Source organism: Mesitornis unicolor, unplaced genomic scaffold (genome assembly GCF_000695765.1).
Source record: "Mesitornis unicolor isolate BGI_N332 unplaced genomic scaffold, ASM69576v1 scaffold22976, whole genome shotgun sequence".
Lineage (NCBI taxonomy): Eukaryota > Metazoa > Chordata > Aves > Mesitornithiformes > Mesitornithidae > Mesitornis > Mesitornis unicolor.
In genome coordinates, this window is record NW_010193266.1 from 30,596 (window position 1) to 47,726 (window position 17,131).

The following is a 17,131-nucleotide window of genomic DNA, read 5'->3' on the forward strand; positions in this document are numbered from 1 at the left end:
GAAGGAGTAAGAATCAGCACAGTAGTAATTAAAATATTTCTATTTATTTTTTCATTATTACAGTAGTTCCTCTTCCACAGATTAATCAAAAAAAGTCATTCATAAGACAATGTTGAAGAGCTATCAAAATACAGTGCTGTTGAATCTGCTGCTTCTTTTGGAAGACAGTCTGCTTTAGTATTACTCAGAACCATCACTGCTGCCTGTAGAATAATGAACCCTTTTTCTCCAACCTAAATATCCATAGTGGATCCAAGGCACATAACATTGTATTAATTTTATGAATCAGTTTTGATGCAGTACTCAAAACAGGAATATACCACATCAAAAGGTATAAGAATTATTATTTTAAGAAAAAGTTTATTAACAATATGGGCAGATTAAGCTGTTGCCAGAAGGTGAATTATTCTACTGGTGAAGATTAGAGTTTTGATTTCTTCTGAAAGAAGGTGGCAATAGCATTTATAGCTTCATCAGATAACCACCTCTCCTTCAGGACTTCACACTCTTTACTGTTGACTGCATGGAGCTTCTCCTTTTCCGTACTTCGCAACAGTTGCTTTGACACTGCCAAGGACTGGAAGAGAAAAGAGAGAAACATTGGGAAGTTATGTTTTCTACACCTTAATGTTGCCAAAAATAGCACAGTAAACACATTGGAATACAAACAGAGTAGTATTAACACTGTACTTCTTAGCTTTTAGTCAACCTTTTAGCTGGAAGTAATTACTGCATTTACTTACTAAGCCTGCTAATAAGGTGGAGGAGGCTCATGGGAAGCATAACCACAGTCCACCAAGTGCTCATGAGCAGAGCAGATGGGCACAAGAAGTGAAACCTCTTCAATTGTCTGCATTACCAAACGCAACCTACGTCATCGGCAGCTGGCACCAGTGTCTCCTCTTGTCCAGTGTAACAAAATACCCCTGTGGCTCAAGCAGTTCTCCAAAACCTACACTAGTGAGCAGGATGGCTGAACTCGGTAAAAAGTAATGCCACTCAGTGTCACCTTGAGCACCCACAGTGCACACAGTACAATGAATATTGCAGAACCAGTGATAAGGCTCTTGGAGCTGAACTACTGCCAAAATAAAAATCTCAGAGAAGAAATCCAAGGCATGCACACAGTGACTGCAAGTGGATTAATTAGTTAGTTTTGTAGGCTTTTCAGCCATTGAATTGCTGTGCACAGTGCACTGTCTTAGATTCAGCTAGGGAAGAAGAGAGGTATCTGTTTCCCAGCAGCACAGGGACAAATCTGTGCCTGAAGGAAAACATATTGAGCCTTGTTATTTCAATTAAAGATTAAGTGAAACCAAGTAAGAGGATAGGTTTGGCAGGAGGATTGGAATGCTACAGGTCTGGAGAAAAATTTAGAATACTTACGTTTTTGGGGAGGCTTGCATAAGCTTCTAATCTTGCCCAAACTTCTTTCTGAAAAGTCCTTTCGGGGAAGACTTCAGTCACAAGTCCCTGGGCACAGGCTTCTGCTGCAGTCAGCTTTTTATTGAAAATCAAAAACTCATTTGCCTATATAAAGAAAAGTAGAAAGCATGATTCAGTGAGACACAAGACTTGAGTAATCAGACAGCAAAGGCATCAGCTTCCAAGTCACATTTGTTTTACTCTCTTGCTTGTTATTGTCTGCCCTCTGAAAAGAGCACAGAATGACAGCACAGATGAGGTCGAAGAGGACCTCCAGATACTGCCAAGTTCAAACCCTCTGCTCGAGCAGGGTCAGCTGAAACAGGCTGGCCAGGACTGTCCCCTGTTGGGTTTCGAGTATCTCCAAGGATGAAGAAACTTCTGCAAGGATGCAGGCTTCACAGCATCTCTGCACAACGTGCTCTCATGTCTCACCACCCCCGCTATAAAATTACTTTTTTACATTCTTTACATCATTCCCTTCCACTGCTGGAAGAAAGATACAACCTTTCAGCACATAGAAATTGTCTCAAGAAGATGGAGGAAGCCATAAGAAAGAAAACTTTCTTCAGTGTGACGGTACGGCTTTAGAAATGGTCATTTCTCTGTTATGGTGTCTCTGCTGATACCATCATTACATTTCTTGATCTTTGGTTCAAAAGATGCGAACAGATTCCTTTGAGGACTCCTCTTGCTGTGACTCCACTTGCTCTTACATTGGAGGATACCAACACACAAAGGGCAGATGATCCCATATACACTGCAGATATTCTCACCTTGGCTGCGCCCATGATTTTTGGAAACAGGTAAGAGGAACATCCTTCTGGACTTTGCCCAAGTTGGCTAAATGGACAGTGAAATGTAGCCTGGGGGAAAAAAAAAGAAACAATGAAACAAAGAAAACCTCGCAACACAGCATGGGACTGAAGTACTAGGAGTTAGTGTTCATTTTAAAGCTTTGACTGTAACAGAGTTCACCAGAAATACATTTCAACTGTCACTATAATAGGCTTTAAACACCATGTGGTAACACTGCTGCTTCCTCTCAATGCACTCAAGAGCTGACTTTGTCTGTATAATTCAATTCCCTTATCGTAACAACCCCACTGATAAAGCTCCTTTATTTGAATACAACACTCAGAGAAACTAATTTGCATGCGCAAAATCTTCTCAGAAAAGACATTCACACACATCTGCCCTAAAAGATATTAAATACATAGCACAAATAATTTCAGAGGTAAACAACATTTTGCTTTCTGAAGTTTATTCTAGTCCTGAAAAATTCAAGTAATTGAATCTTCTTTCCTCAAATCTTATGCAAATTTAAAAAGAACCTGTGGCAGAAATGTATCACAGGCTCAAACAAAAGAATACCCTAAATTCCAAGTTAGAACTGAACTGCAGAATTTTGTTTTGACAACTCATATCAACTTTAAGCAAGTAAAACAAAACACTTGCCTTTATTTCCATTTAAAAAGCTGAACTGATAGACTGAGAGTGCACATGTTGTCAATGCAACTTTCACTGTAATAGAAAGTAATCAACTCCTCCTGAACTGCAGATGGCCATGCAGTACGACAGATCAATAGACTTTTTAGCAAGAAAGTGACATTAATATCATTTTAGACAACACCTGCCAGGGTACAGGCGACTGTCATTGGTCCTGCTTTAGCAAGGGGAGATCAGCTATACCAGGAGGATTAACTGGTGCCCCAAGAACTGGAGTCAAGACAACTACGTATGAAAATAACATAAGCATGCAGAGTTTTAAAAAATTTAAATACAAGGCAAAAATAAGATGCATTTACTAATTATTATATATACGAGCAGTATAAGGAAGTTCAAGTGTGAATCTCAAACCATTCAAGAAAGAAGAATAATATTAACAGGACAAAACATTTAATGCTTTTTTGGATTAAACTTCAACTAAATCTATACCAACTTATGGCTGTAGGTGATATTATGCCGAGTGGGAAGTGATTAGAATTCAAACAGTCTTAATAAAATGGCAAGGTACAAGTCAGAAATACTATTTAACGTGGACAAGTTAAAGTTTGGCAGGAATAACTCATTATACACTATACTATAGGAACAACTCTTTAACTGGCATCTCTACAGTACGGGATGCAGGTGTTATAGCAGATCACAAGTATGTAAATCAAATAACAGAAATACAGCCAGCAGAATGTGGATAAATTCCTCTGCTCTACTTCGCACCAGTCAGACACAAGCTGGAGCGATGTATCCAGTTTGTTCCACTACACTTAAAAAGACAGAACAACTAGAAAGAGTCCAGAGGAATGTGACTGCAGGCCTAGGAAAGCATGTGAGGAAAAAATGACCGAATTGCAGCTATTTAGCTCAAAAAAAGGAAAAGATTGAAAGAGTGGATATAAACTTGAGATATATCCAACAATCTAAGTACGATGATGGCTAAGTGCACTTACGGCTATTGTAAGGGAGAAGGAAAATAGTCTGTTCTTTAAATTCAGGAACAAGAAACAATAGGTTCACTCTGCAGCAAAATAAGATTGGATGGGAGAGAAGGAAGAGGGAGAACACAACAGTTTTCTAGTAAAAGGAGAGATCTAGGGACCGGAATAGACTGAATAAATCATGCACGTTATACAAGTGTATGTCAGGGGTGACACGGTCCTAGCTGATCCTGTAATGGGGCAAGCAGAAGAAGTCGGTCCCTTGCAGCTCAATTTTTCTATGTCTCATAGTGACAAACTCAATCCAACAGGGACTTTGAGGAAAAATCTGACACAGTGCTGAAGCAGGAGTCAAAGTACCACCCATCATAGGTACTTCTGCAAGCGAAAGCTTGTCTAAAATTAATTAAGTCCTTTGGTTAAGTTCTGTATCAGTTTCATAACGTTATGTGAATGAACAGCAGAGAACATAAAAAATAGGCAATATAATGGGATTCTGTGCTATGCCTTAATATAGCTTTTGGTCATGTATTTGGCAAGTTACTTTAAAAGGAATCTTAAGCGAAATACAACAAAGCTTTTCCAAAGTTACTTTGGAACACAGATTAGATAAAACGCCAATTGCTGTTGGCAATCTTTGGCTTCTCCTCCCACACCTCAAAGGGGCCTTACAACCATCATTTCACATCAGCTACTCCTTACTTTACCACTGATATAGTAAAGTGTTTCTAAACTGAAGTCAGCAGCTTGATAACTATAACTATACAACTAGCAGGGAAACTCCAGCACCACTGATGCACCCCTGTGCTGGCAATGAATAGAGGTGTTCCTTGCTGTGATAGAAAAAGCCTTTGCACTCGTGTGTTTTTTTCTGTCAGATTACCCCTACAGAAAGGGGCTTAAAGAGTGCCCTGGGATCAGCTAAGTAATGTACTTACCCTGTCAGAAGCATAGACAATGTCACACAATGCCAGGACTGTTACGCAGATTCCAATAGCTGGGCCATTTACCACTGCAATCAGTGGCTTAGGAAAATCAATAAAATGACCCACGAACTCTCTAGAGAGAAGGAAAAACAGAATGTAAGAAGAGACACATCCTAGTCTTTTTCGCCAAACATAAACAACTTTAAAAACACATAACAAAAACCATGAACTAGATTCTACTGAGGGTATGTTTTTGACCCTTTCCCAAATGAATTCTAACAAAGAAACTAAGAAATATTTGAAATGCCTACATTTCCTTACCAACTAACAATCAAACACGTACATGACTGCACAGCTTTCCTAGTTCCTGCAATCAAGTTATGAAAGTGCGGTCCTGTTCAGCTACAGTTACTGAACACAGCTCACTAAGTAGGACAGTCTTTTGCCCTGTGCCCATACATCCATTCCAGCTGCACCCATGGGCTGTCCATTCCTTTCACAGGTTCTGTTCTGCAGTGAACCCCCATCAGACACCAAAACTGTGACTCTACCACAACACAGAATTCCACAGTGCTGTTTTGGACAGGTTTGAGAAACAGCCTTTTGTTTCATTTCACAGCCACTTCTCCATCTGAGAAGTGCAAATACATTCCCAAAATCCAAGAGTGTTGTAAGAACTTCACTTCTTTGGCACGTGTGTCAGCTGTAACAAAGCACTGTGCTTGTGCAATAGTAACAGCCTAGCAAATGCAGTCTTCACACAGAAAGAAGATGAAAGACCATGAAGTACACATGAGACTGTGCATTGTGTTGAACACCCTACAAAGCACTGCAAGCCGGAACGCTTGCCAGATACCACCGAGTAACAGCTTCGCAATAGACTGGGACTGCATCCTTATCACTTTGTAGGGGCAACTGTGATCCACAGCCAGCTTGCCTAAGTAAAAGCTGCAAAACCGAGCACTTTACTTGCAGTTCATCTTTAAAACACAAATAAAAAACATCATTTGCTTTTCTGTGTATTTTAGATTTTCCGTCAATTCAAAGTGCTTCAGGAAGCAATCCAACTTGCAAGCATCTCTTGGATAAAATCATCACATACAGAAGTAAGAGAGAGACAAAATCTGCTTAAATAGGGAAGAAAGAAACATGCTGTTTGTGCCAAAAAGCATTTCAGACATGGTGGCAGATGATGTCCCTGATCTCCTCGGCCTTAGAAAATAAAAGTAGTTTAACAGGTAGATTCAGACTGAAAGATCTCAGAATTCCTGGGCAATTCTGAACAAGTTCTTTACACCTACTCTCTATCCAAAGAAGTCTGACAGTGAAGCTATTTTGGCATGTCCTGCTAGTGTAGACGCTGCTGGATATAAGAAATCTTTCACTGCAGCTTACTAACTATACAGTTTTGTCATTATATCCGCATGTACTTTGTGCATTGAAAAATGAAATCGCATCTTCAGTATCACTATACTTAAAAATACTGCTGATGTTACCCTCACTTATTTCTCACAATTAATACTACCTCTCCCACATGATCTTTGTGTTTATACACATGGTGAGCTCTTAGATACAGTCATCTAAACGGCTGTATCGTAGCATAAGTGGGGTGCTGCTTGTTGTGTTTTCTAACAATGCCTGCAAATTATATTTTACCAATTACAGTAACTTATGCATATATGAAACCAAGATGTTCTACCTGAGTAATACTGCTCCATCTTCTGCCATCTTCCCTGTTTCACCAGGTTGGACATTAGTAAAATTATTCAGATCATTTCCACTACTATAGTAGTCTCCTTTTCCTGCAGAGAACACAAGAATAAATGTACAAATGGTTTCCAAGTAGGTAAGAGAAGAGAAGCTTCCATTTATTACATTTACAAAAGAATTTCATTTTAAGTGTCTAACATTATTAAGTAATTAGAGAGATTGTCTCAAAGTATACACACTACCTTAAAGGTAAAAATAAGTTTTGACTGACAATTTGCTAAAAAACAATAGGTAAAAAGCCAAAGTATATTAAATTTGAAAGAGGTAAAAAACCCCACTCTTCTTTCTTTAAGAGTGTCAGATGGGAAAAAAAAAATTCCTTCTTTCCCTCCACACTTGCTCAGATTTTTTTTTCTGTCAATTCACAATCACTCACACAGTAAGATGTGAGAAACTTTTTCTTTTAAACAGGAAAATGGAACGCAGAAAGAATAATGTATTTAATATTTAGTAGAATCTTCATGGGTTTTATGAGTAATTAAGGAAAAGGCGTAGCATTCTAAGGATAAGACTGACAGCATTGCATTGAAATCATTGTACTGAAAGACAGATTCTTCAGTAAGAAACACATAACCTGTTAGTGAATGTATAAGTCAGTGTGAGGCACAACCAAAAAAGCAAGGAGTGTTTAAAAGCTAGACTGCATCATTTAATTATCTAAATCATCCTATGTGCCATGAAGACATTCACAGGATGGGACCTTTCACTGGTTAGCACATCCATTACTTTATGTTGCAGTGCTCTTTCCAGCTACATAAAAGGGAACAAAAAGGTTTGTGGAGAGGTGTTTGCTATTTACTCCTAGCTATACACGTGCTAGACATTCCAGTTGTGTGAACTGCCTTTCTCATTTCCTAAGGGTTGCTGTGCCTAGTCATTGCTACTGAAAAGAAGTTCAGCATCCTGGGAATACAAGGTATTGGCAAAGATGAGTGGAGTCGAATATATATGCAATTACCTCAGAAGTAATGAGTAAATGGGCTTAAGCCCAAATTCACCTTGTGTCCCCGCTACTTAGCTGCCAGCCAGAGCTTAAGCTTTGGCTAATTTCCTAATTTAACAGCTATCTGCAACAAGGATGGGCCAGACAGGCAGTGCCTGCCTTCAGGCATTCTGTCCCTCCTGCCTGCCCTTGCTACTGTGTCATTCAGTCAGCATCAGAGATGCTCTAAGGGTCCTCTAGAGAATCCAAATGGCATCTCCCCAGAGCAGCTAGACTTCACAAGCTGCACAAGTTTGGGCTGCCCTTTCACATTGTCACTGCAGTCATCCAGCTGCACGCATCTGGTGAGTGGGATGTATACAGCTGGGCCAGGTTGCAGCTTGCCTGGCAAATCCTTTCCTCTGGCAGACAGAGGAAAAAAAAATTGACGTAACGTATCATTTTTTTTCTGATGATCATAGATAGGTAAATATGCAGTGTAAACTTTCTAGTGGCCATGCCAGTGCAGGATTCAAGGTGCTTCTTATTAGTTTTAGAGGTAGAAAAGATTGAATAAACCCATACCAATGAATTTCAAAAGCAGTAGTGAAGATGCTGTGGAGCAGATATATCAGCAACTCAAAAGTAATAAAGCCTTTAGAAGTAATTCACGTCTCTCTTCAAAACATCTTTCTGAGATGTGACATAACAGCAAGCTTGCCAAAGAATTTGAAACACCACCTTGAAAGAACTTTGCCAAAATACTTTGGAAAATCTTTGGTCTCTCAAGGAAAGAGCCTCCTCTCTTACACAATTCTGTCTTAGCTTAAATACAAGGAGACAGTTCACATCACTACAGTACTTTGGCTTAACATAAAGCAAATCTAAGAGAGGCATATGAAGTATGGTACCAGTAATAACTGCTATGGTGGAGTCATCTTTTCCTGCTTCTTCAAGTGCTTTCATAATTTCTCTGTACATCTGCAGAAGAGGAAAATCATTAATTAAATCATTAATCAAAATGATTAAAAAGGAGATTCACACTGACAAGAAGAAACTTGAGAGACAGATCAACTATGGTCCTTTTAAGTACAAAAAAAAATTGCATCCACAGAGAGTTAAGTATTATATGTGATGTATTTCTGACCCCAAAGACACATGCCTGCAATACTCAAAGACTTCTGATGCAAATCTAAAGGACAAAATAAGGCCCTTTGGAAAACAGACATTAACTGGAAACAGCTAGCTTTACAACCTGAGAAGTAGTTCAAGAATTAAAGAATCAGCAGCAGCGGGGTGAAGTCCCTATTCTGGTATCTTTGCAGCTGTGAAACAGGACGATCACATTTCCAACAGGATGCACTTCCTCATAGAGATAGCTACAGGAACTGCCAGACTACCTGGACATACACACGACGGACACACGACAGCGCTGAGCCAAAGCAGGCTGTGCGTATGCTTTGTTACACATAAGGCAACAGTCAGATCTTGTATCCACAAAACAGGCTTCTGCAGTTCGCCATTTTAGTTTAGTGCAGACCATAATCCTATAAGAAACTGGAAAAAAAAACCCCAGAAAAATCTGAAAATTTGAAACAGAAACCAGAAATTTCAAAAAGACACAGAAAAGCCCAATCCGTAAAATTTTCGAGGAATAGTTCCTTTTTGTACTGGATATTTATTCCTTAGGTTGTCATCGGAGTCAAGATACTAAGCCTTCATAAAATTCAGAGCACCATCCTTCAGTCAGTTCTTCTAAATCTGTAGTAATGATTCTTTAAAAACTTAAGTAGCTTACCCAGGAAAGAAAACATCATTAATCCTCCCAAGTTAATTTCATTACCTTATGGTTGATGGCATTTTTCCTATCAGGTCGGTTAAACGTTATCTTTGTGATATTATTTTTGGTGGTGACTAGTATTGTTTCATAGCCACCGTGACTGCCCTCTTCTGTATTTTGGCCAGCAGATTCTGCAGAGACCAGACTTGAGACAAGCTCAGTATATTTCTGTCTGGCATTATCCTGTAATGAAAGAAAAAGAAAAACAAGAAAAATAAAAGAGTCACACAAGATTATCAAAGACTACAATGGAAATCAGTTTGTTATACTATTCATAAAATGGGTACCAGGGTGGGGGAAGAGGTGAATAACTGGGCTTGAGGACAAAATTTAAAGAAAAAAAAAATCTCAATTAGCAAGCATTCTGAATAGGATAAGAGGAAAATGCTGTATTTGAACACTGCAGATCATGCTTAACATCATCTGGAAAGCAGCAGTAAGGCATTAGCAAAATGAAAGTGCATAGATGCTGGGATGATGACACTTATTTTGTTAGAGAAGTGCCCTCATCCACGCCTAGGATTACCAGAGAGACCTTTGGCACATTCCCAGCATTTACACTTTTCTATGAATCCTTTCCAGCTGGAAGTTTTCCCAACAAAATGAAAGTTTTTAGTTTAGAACATGTGTTGCTGGAATAGGTCTATGGCATTTTAAAATTGCTTGAAGACGCTAATTTTCATTTAGTACAAACATGATACGCAGAAGCCTAAAAAATCCTTCCTCCCTATTTCTACAGTAGGCAATGATTTTAAATAATGCTAAGTTCTTGGTTGTTACTTTCTTGAAAAGATGCTATACTTTGAACAGCTCTACAATCCATGATCTGTAGCACATTAAATTGTCTATTCCCTCCCCACTATAACTTCACGAGCAGATTATTTTCCTTAAGTGTTTCTTGGCTATTCCTAAAAGCAGCAAACTCATCCTCCCAAAAAACCCCAAATAAATGGAAAAAAACCAAAACAACACTCCAAAAACCCTAAAGCAGCACAAGAATACATTATGTTCATTAAATTATGAATATGCTTTCTTTTAAAAGAAAAAAAGTCAAACTCCTAATGCAGCAGTGTCACAGCTGGCTCGTGAAGCTGATGTTTCCTTCATTTAACAGTAGCTGAATAAACTGTGGTAGCCATATACAATGTCAGACTTACTACAGTCTGCATGAAAAAAGAACATTTATGTATCTCTGCATCTGTGTTCTTCCTGCTCACCTCATCTGAAGTAAAGACTTCTCTAAAGGTTGTGAAAGGTATTAAAAATGTTAAGATACACTGAGAAAGAATGAAGAGAAGCTCTCAGTACACCACTTTTTCCTAGTCTTTTAGTCGTGAAAAGTCAGACTGACTTTTTAAAATGACAAAGCTATCAATATGCTGGATTCCCAGATTTGCTTTTTGTTGTAAGAACTGAGAAGCTCAATCCAACTTTCTTAAAGGGAAGAGCAGAATACAACTTAGTGTGGAAAACACTATTCTTATTGAAAGGCAATGCATACGTATCTTACACTGGTAGAAAATAGTAGTGATAATGTAGAACTAGGCTTACACAGGGAAAAAACCTCCAAACATTGAAGCAGTGAAATTACAGTGCAAAACAGTAGATCACAGTGCAAAGCATTTTAGTGTCTGAAGTAGAGTTGCTCAATATAGCGTAAAATGTACCATATAATATATTTAGACATCAGTCATTACTTACAGACCAGGCATTTCAGAGTAATCTACAAAGTATCTAAGTGAAATTTTAGATATTGTCACCTGAGACAAATTGCCAAGAGAATTCCATGCCTCCCACTTGGCTTTCTTGACAAAGTCCAGCATACCTGGTTTTGGAGAATTGCAGGGACCTTCAGTAGCCTGAAAAAGAGAGTGAAACAAAAGCTATCTAAACCTTTGATTAAAGTTCAGATGCCTTGGTAGAAAAGATAATGACTGTTAGGAATACTTGTCTGATCAGGATACAGAATTCAGTTCTGAGACAGTTCACATACCATGAAGTTTTCAGTGTCTGCTATTTCCTAATACCTGCTGCTGCGCTTTCAGAATCGCCCAACCATAATGACACAGCAGGTTCCAAAATGCCCATACATGTTAAGTTCTCCTGTCTCAAAAACTGTGGAATCTTTATACTTAAAAAGAAAGTCAAAGATGTATAAGCTGTGTGAATAAAGAAACCACTGCATCGAATCTGTTAAGCTGGATCTTACTTCAAAGTTGGCCCTACTATGAGCAAGAGCATTGGTCCTGTAGCCCATGGAGATTAAAGGGTGGAGCAGAGACCCACATGAGAAGGTGGCTGCCACCACAGAGGCTGTGACTCCATGTGAAATGTGTGCTGAAGCAGTCTGTGGGCAGGACTGCACCATGCAGAAAGGAAGCCCACATTAGAGCAGTTCGTGAGAAAACTGCAGCCGTGGGCACTCACGGAGAAGTTTGTGGCGGACTGTCTTCTGTGGGAGAGGTACCACGTGGAAGCAGAATGTGAGGAGTCCTTCCTACTCCTGAAGAGAAAGGAGCAGCAGAGACCACATGGGATAAACTGACTGCAACCCCCATTCCCACCCCCAATGCACCACTGGGAGAGGGAAGGTAAGGAAACTGGGACCAATGCTGAACCTGGGAGAAAAGGAGGGGTAGGGGTAGGTGTTGACTTTAGGATGTGGTTGTATCTCTCACTGTTCTATTCTGATGTTATTGGCAACAAGTTAAATTGCTCTTCTCCTCAAGTTGAGCCTGTCTTTTGCCAGTGACCCTAAGCGGTGAGTGAACCCTCCCTGTCTTCTGTATCAGTTCACAAGCTCTTTGTTGTATTTTCTTCTCCTCACCCCACTGGGGTGGAGGAGAGAGCGAGTGGCCTCGTGGTCCTCAGTTGCCCACTGGGCTTAAACCACAACAAAAGGCTTCCATTCAAAGTACGATTTATAAGATTAAACAGGTTTAGCTTCCCTCAGAATTCAGGCAGGGTTTGAGGGGCTGGCATTTCAAGAACAAAACTTGAGCACCTGAAATGAAAAGCTTGTTAAGACACAATACATTTGAACAACTCTTATTTTAAGTAAATATTTCACAGGTCCATCCCCTCAGATTATAAAAGCCCCTTGCAAAACAAAGTAAGTGAAACCTACCTGTTTAAACAAAGCATAGAGCTTCAACTTAGCTTCATTCCCAGGATCCTTTTTCAAACGCTTCAGTTGTTCCTGAGCCTTCTCAAAGTCTTTCTGGCTGACTTGCATGGTGGCTGCAGTCACGTGCAGGTGAATTGCTGGAACGCAAACAGCTTGTGCTCGCCTGTTAGGAAGGGGAAAAATAAATCCCTTTGCTTGGTTTTTGTGTAAGACTAGAGGAGAAACAAATATACTGCTTTTAAAGATATTTAAAATAAATGTAAAACATTACATATTTGTATCTGCACTGATTAAGACAACAACAAGCATGACACTAAAATTTACAAGAAAGCTGCTTTAGAAGTTTGCTTTAGCTGCGACATAGTTAACCTTTGGAGAACATGACATGGTCTCTCTTTACTGTGTAAAGTGCTAGATTTAATGCAGTAATATACCAGATGATCCCATACAAACCACTAAGGAAGAGCAGCAGTAAACTAATGTTTCGCTGGTTTTGGAATAAATCAGCCCTACAGGTTCTGTCCATGACAAACAAGAAACACAGAACACTTATTAATAGTTTAAATCTCTGTATGCAACATTAACAGCTTCATGTGTCTATAAATGAGCATGAAACCTGTGTGATCTTCTCATGTTTGTGTGCTTCTATCACACAACACTTCAATATAAAAGCATGGTTCTCCAATCTGCTCAGCAAAAGTGAAGACTAATTTCACAATGTACTTTAGAAAAGGACTGGCTGCAAAATCACAGAGTGGTTTAGGTTGGAAGGGACCTTAAAGATAATCCAGTCCAACCCCCTGCCATGGGCAGGGACACCTCCCACCAGACCAGGTTGCCCAAAGCCCTGTCCAACCTGGCCTTGAACACTTCCAGGGAGAGGGCATCCACAGCTTCCCTGGGCAACCTGTGCCAGTGTCTCACCAGTCTCACAGTAAAGAATTTCTTCCTAATATTGAGTCTAAATCTACAACCTTCCAGTTTAAAGCCATTATCACTCAACCTAACAACACATGCTCTGACAGAGTCCCTCTCCATCTTTCTTGTAAGACCCCTTCAGGTACTGGAAGTCTCCCTGGAGCCTTCTCTTCCCCAGGCTGAACAACCCCAACTCTCTCAGCCTGTCTTTACAGATGCTTGTAAAAAAAGAGATGGTCAAAATATTCTGGGAGAGAACTGTCCACTAGAATAAAAAGGTAATTCCATAACAAAACAAAACAAAACAAAAAACTCAAAGCATACTCCAAAAAACTAAACCTAACCCAATCCTATAATGCTTTGTAAGAGCAGGTTTACTTCAACAGAGTTTGCAATCAAAAGACAAGAAGTCTAATAATTTTGGCTTGTTTCAATAGGGAAAAGCATGTTGTCTCAGCTTTCTTTGGTTAAACTGTAATATATTATAAGTATTTTTACTATTTTTAAGATGTTAGCAGTTTATGTATCAAAATTCCTTCTCTATTTTAGTTAAAAACAAACAAACCAACCCCACCTTTCCCCATTCTAACTTCCAGACATAGCTGTCATGTTAGAACATCATATATGATAGATCTCATAACCAGTCACATTTGAAAATCTAATTATTATCTAAAATGCAGAATGATAGAATGTTTAATCATTAATTTAATCTGTTAACATTTCAATTACAGAACCATCATTTAAAAATCATATCTAACATGAAAATTCTGCCTTTTAAGACACACCCTAATGGTAATTTTAGATGAATTTTACTGCCTACTTCAAAAATATCCTCATTGATCTTATTTTTTAAATAAGATTTATTTTCTGTTGCAAGTCTAAAAGTTGCAGGCAGGAAGCATAAAGAATGCCAACTGTGTCCAATTCATTTTATTACTCTTTCATTTCATGCAGATAGAAGGTTTCAGTTGTCTTGTAAAAAAAGTGTGTAAGATCTATTGGGATTATGTCCTATTATGGCACCTCTGTAATAATAAAATCTAAGTTCCTGGTATTTCAGGGCTATCAAATGACAGAAACGGAAAGAAGATTTTCTGTTATATAAAGAAATTCTTTCAAAAAGAAAGAATTCCAGAATCTGCTTCAGAACCTTAAGCTAGTAAAAAGAAATCCATCCGAACAAGACAAAGTGGAACAGGCTAACAAAAAAAGGCTGCAGGAACAGAAAAGGTCTTCTTTCTTAGGCTGATCAGCTAGAAGCCTTTATCACCACAGCAGCGCACCCAGACAGACGTGGGGTAACCATCTGCCAGCTGGACCACCACTCAAACTGCTGTGCTCAGAAGACTCTCTCAGAGTTTCTCAAGTTTACTCCTTACCCAGCCAGGAGGCTATTTAACCAACTGGTGGACTTCACCTCCAGCATCAATAAAAGTCCCTTGACAGGAAAAAGCGTGCCTAAACAGACACAGAAACAAGTTTTTTTAATACTGAGTATCTTCAATTTGTCTGTCCTGGAGTCACAGAACATGCTGCTTGCTTTCAGATCCTATCCCCAAACGTGTTTTTAAACTCTTATTTATAGGAAGAGGAAAAGGAGAGTGCAGGAAGAGGACCAGTGGTTTCTTTGGGATTTATTTTTGTTTCCTCCAATCTTGCTAGTCATCCTTGGAACTACTTGAATGCTGCTGTTAGCAAGATGATTTGCGTATCCGGTACAAATATTTTTTGCTAGTCTAGGCAGTGACTACACTGAATTGGATTCAACGTTTAAAAAAGGAGATTCGGGTTTACAACATGTTTGACAATCTAGACTTCACTCCAGCTTGACTATGGTCAATACTATAAAGAGCCTTAAGAATATCTTCTATACATAATTTTATAGTGACCATAAATTAACAAGAGTAGAAGCTGGGCAGTTGGGGAGAGGGAAATGGCACAGCAGCCAGTCTGAAGGTACATACACACATGTATTCAGGGTTACGGGTTTTTGGTACTTAGCAGGTCACAAGTTCTCTTCCTTATTATCTGTCAGCACACACAACAGACCACTGTATAGTCTCTGGGATGCCATGCCACAATCCTAAAGACGGAGGAGCAGGAAAGACTGCTGCAGCCCACTATGGGGAAGACTTATTCCCTCCATCTGCTGCTCTCTTGCTGCGACACTGAATCCTTCTTACTCCCTCAGCGAGCAAATGCAGGCCTCATTTCAGAGGCCTCACTGAAACCACACAAGATTCTGCTGAAATCATACAAGGCAGGCAGAGAGGTGGAACCTGACTTACAAGCTACTGGTGTCAAACCTGCACTTGTTTCAATTCAAACAGAAAAAGAAGCCTAGGAAAGGCAATCAAAAACCCCTCTGTATTCCCTCTTCTCATCTACCTGCTGCAACAAATCTAAATTATTTCCGTCACAAAGCTGCCTCCTAATTGCCCTGCACCTTGTGGGCAATGAGCTGGTACTGCCACAAGTTACCTTTGTTGTACCAGCACCCACAGAAGAGTGGTGAGGGCCCAGCAACCTCCCCGAGCTGGGTGAAAAACCAGCTCCCACCACAGAGAGAGAGGCAAGAGGAGTCACAACCTGGCAGAGCAGCCACAAAGTCCAGGACGAATGCCTGCGCACTCCTGCAAGATCATTCACTTGGTACTTCGCAAGCTGTACACTCTGAAAAAAAAGAGATAAACCCTGAGGATCACTGCTTGAACCTGGAACATCCAGGCTGACAATCATTTGATCTTCATTCCCTTGCCTTGGACATCAATTTGTTCCCATTCAGTCATTCTGGATATTTTGCAAGTCCATCCTACTCATTCTACCTGTTCACATAAATTTCTCTTTTCCTGAGAAACATTCAAACATAAGCCTCTTAATTAAGATTTTTAAAGTCAATTGCTGTTTCTCACCGTTTATCAAATACTGCAAAGCCTGTTAAAGGCAGGGCCCCTCATTACAGTGTAGTTCTGTCACTTGCATAAGGACTTCTATAGAGTTAAAAATGCCAACTTTTTGTAAAATGCTGACTGGCAACTTTTTAACTTTTAAAGCAACTTAGCAGTTTCCTCATTAAGACTAAACAGAAGCCAAAAGATCTCTTCGCATAGGAAACATCAGACATGCTCAACAAAAGAAAGGGATGGATATACCTGAACTCCATCTTCCATTTACTCAATAAAGGATTTCTTTACAGAGTTAGTAGAACCTGGGGAAATAAAGCACAGACAAAAGCAGTTTAAAATCGTATTAGGATTAAAAGCAGCGGGTGGTGCTAGAAACATGTGGGTTTAAAACTCCTGACAGAACTGGAAAATGCTCATTTCACATTATTGTAACTAGCTTAGAGGGATAAGGAAGAAAAAAGAATAGGAAGTGTTATCAGACAGAAATAAGCAGTACATTAAACTGTCACTCAGATGGATACTGGAACATTTGCTTAATAGAAGATGTGGATATCTTTTGTGTAATGCTTCAGATAACGCACACGACATCTCTCCTTTGACATGATCACTATCTCAAGGTACTGTGATCTTTTGTGCTGCTCTTGCCATAAATTCCTCATGCAGAGCAGTGAGCAGCATAGTAACTGCCCCTTACCATTTCACACAGAGCTGCTATTACAGCATCATCAAGTGGCAATAATTCTGTTCATGTTCTTTCCATCTTAAGAGAAGATTAAACAAAATGCTGTTTTGCTGCTGCTACTGTAGAAATAATTCTATGGTTGTTTTTTTTTAGTTAGGATATGAAGGAGTCGATTTCCAC

General features: G+C 39.4%; 1 protein-coding gene across 1 annotated transcript; it reads right to left on the reverse strand.

The window, feature by feature from the left end:
- Positions 1-421: 421 nt before the first annotated feature.
- Positions 422-16,562, reverse strand: ECI2 (enoyl-CoA delta isomerase 2). The gene is made up of 10 exons (XM_010187401.1): positions 16,516-16,562; positions 12,446-12,608; positions 11,079-11,177; positions 9,322-9,501; positions 8,390-8,459; positions 6,486-6,588; positions 4,799-4,919; positions 2,202-2,291; positions 1,387-1,530; positions 422-577 (listed from the first exon to the last, which is right to left on the reverse strand). The coding sequence occupies exons 1-10, from the start codon at positions 16,524-16,526 to the stop codon at positions 422-424; spliced, it is 1,137 nt and encodes a 378-aa protein (XP_010185703.1). The 5' UTR covers positions 16,527-16,562.
- Positions 16,563-17,131: the final 569 nt, after the last annotated feature.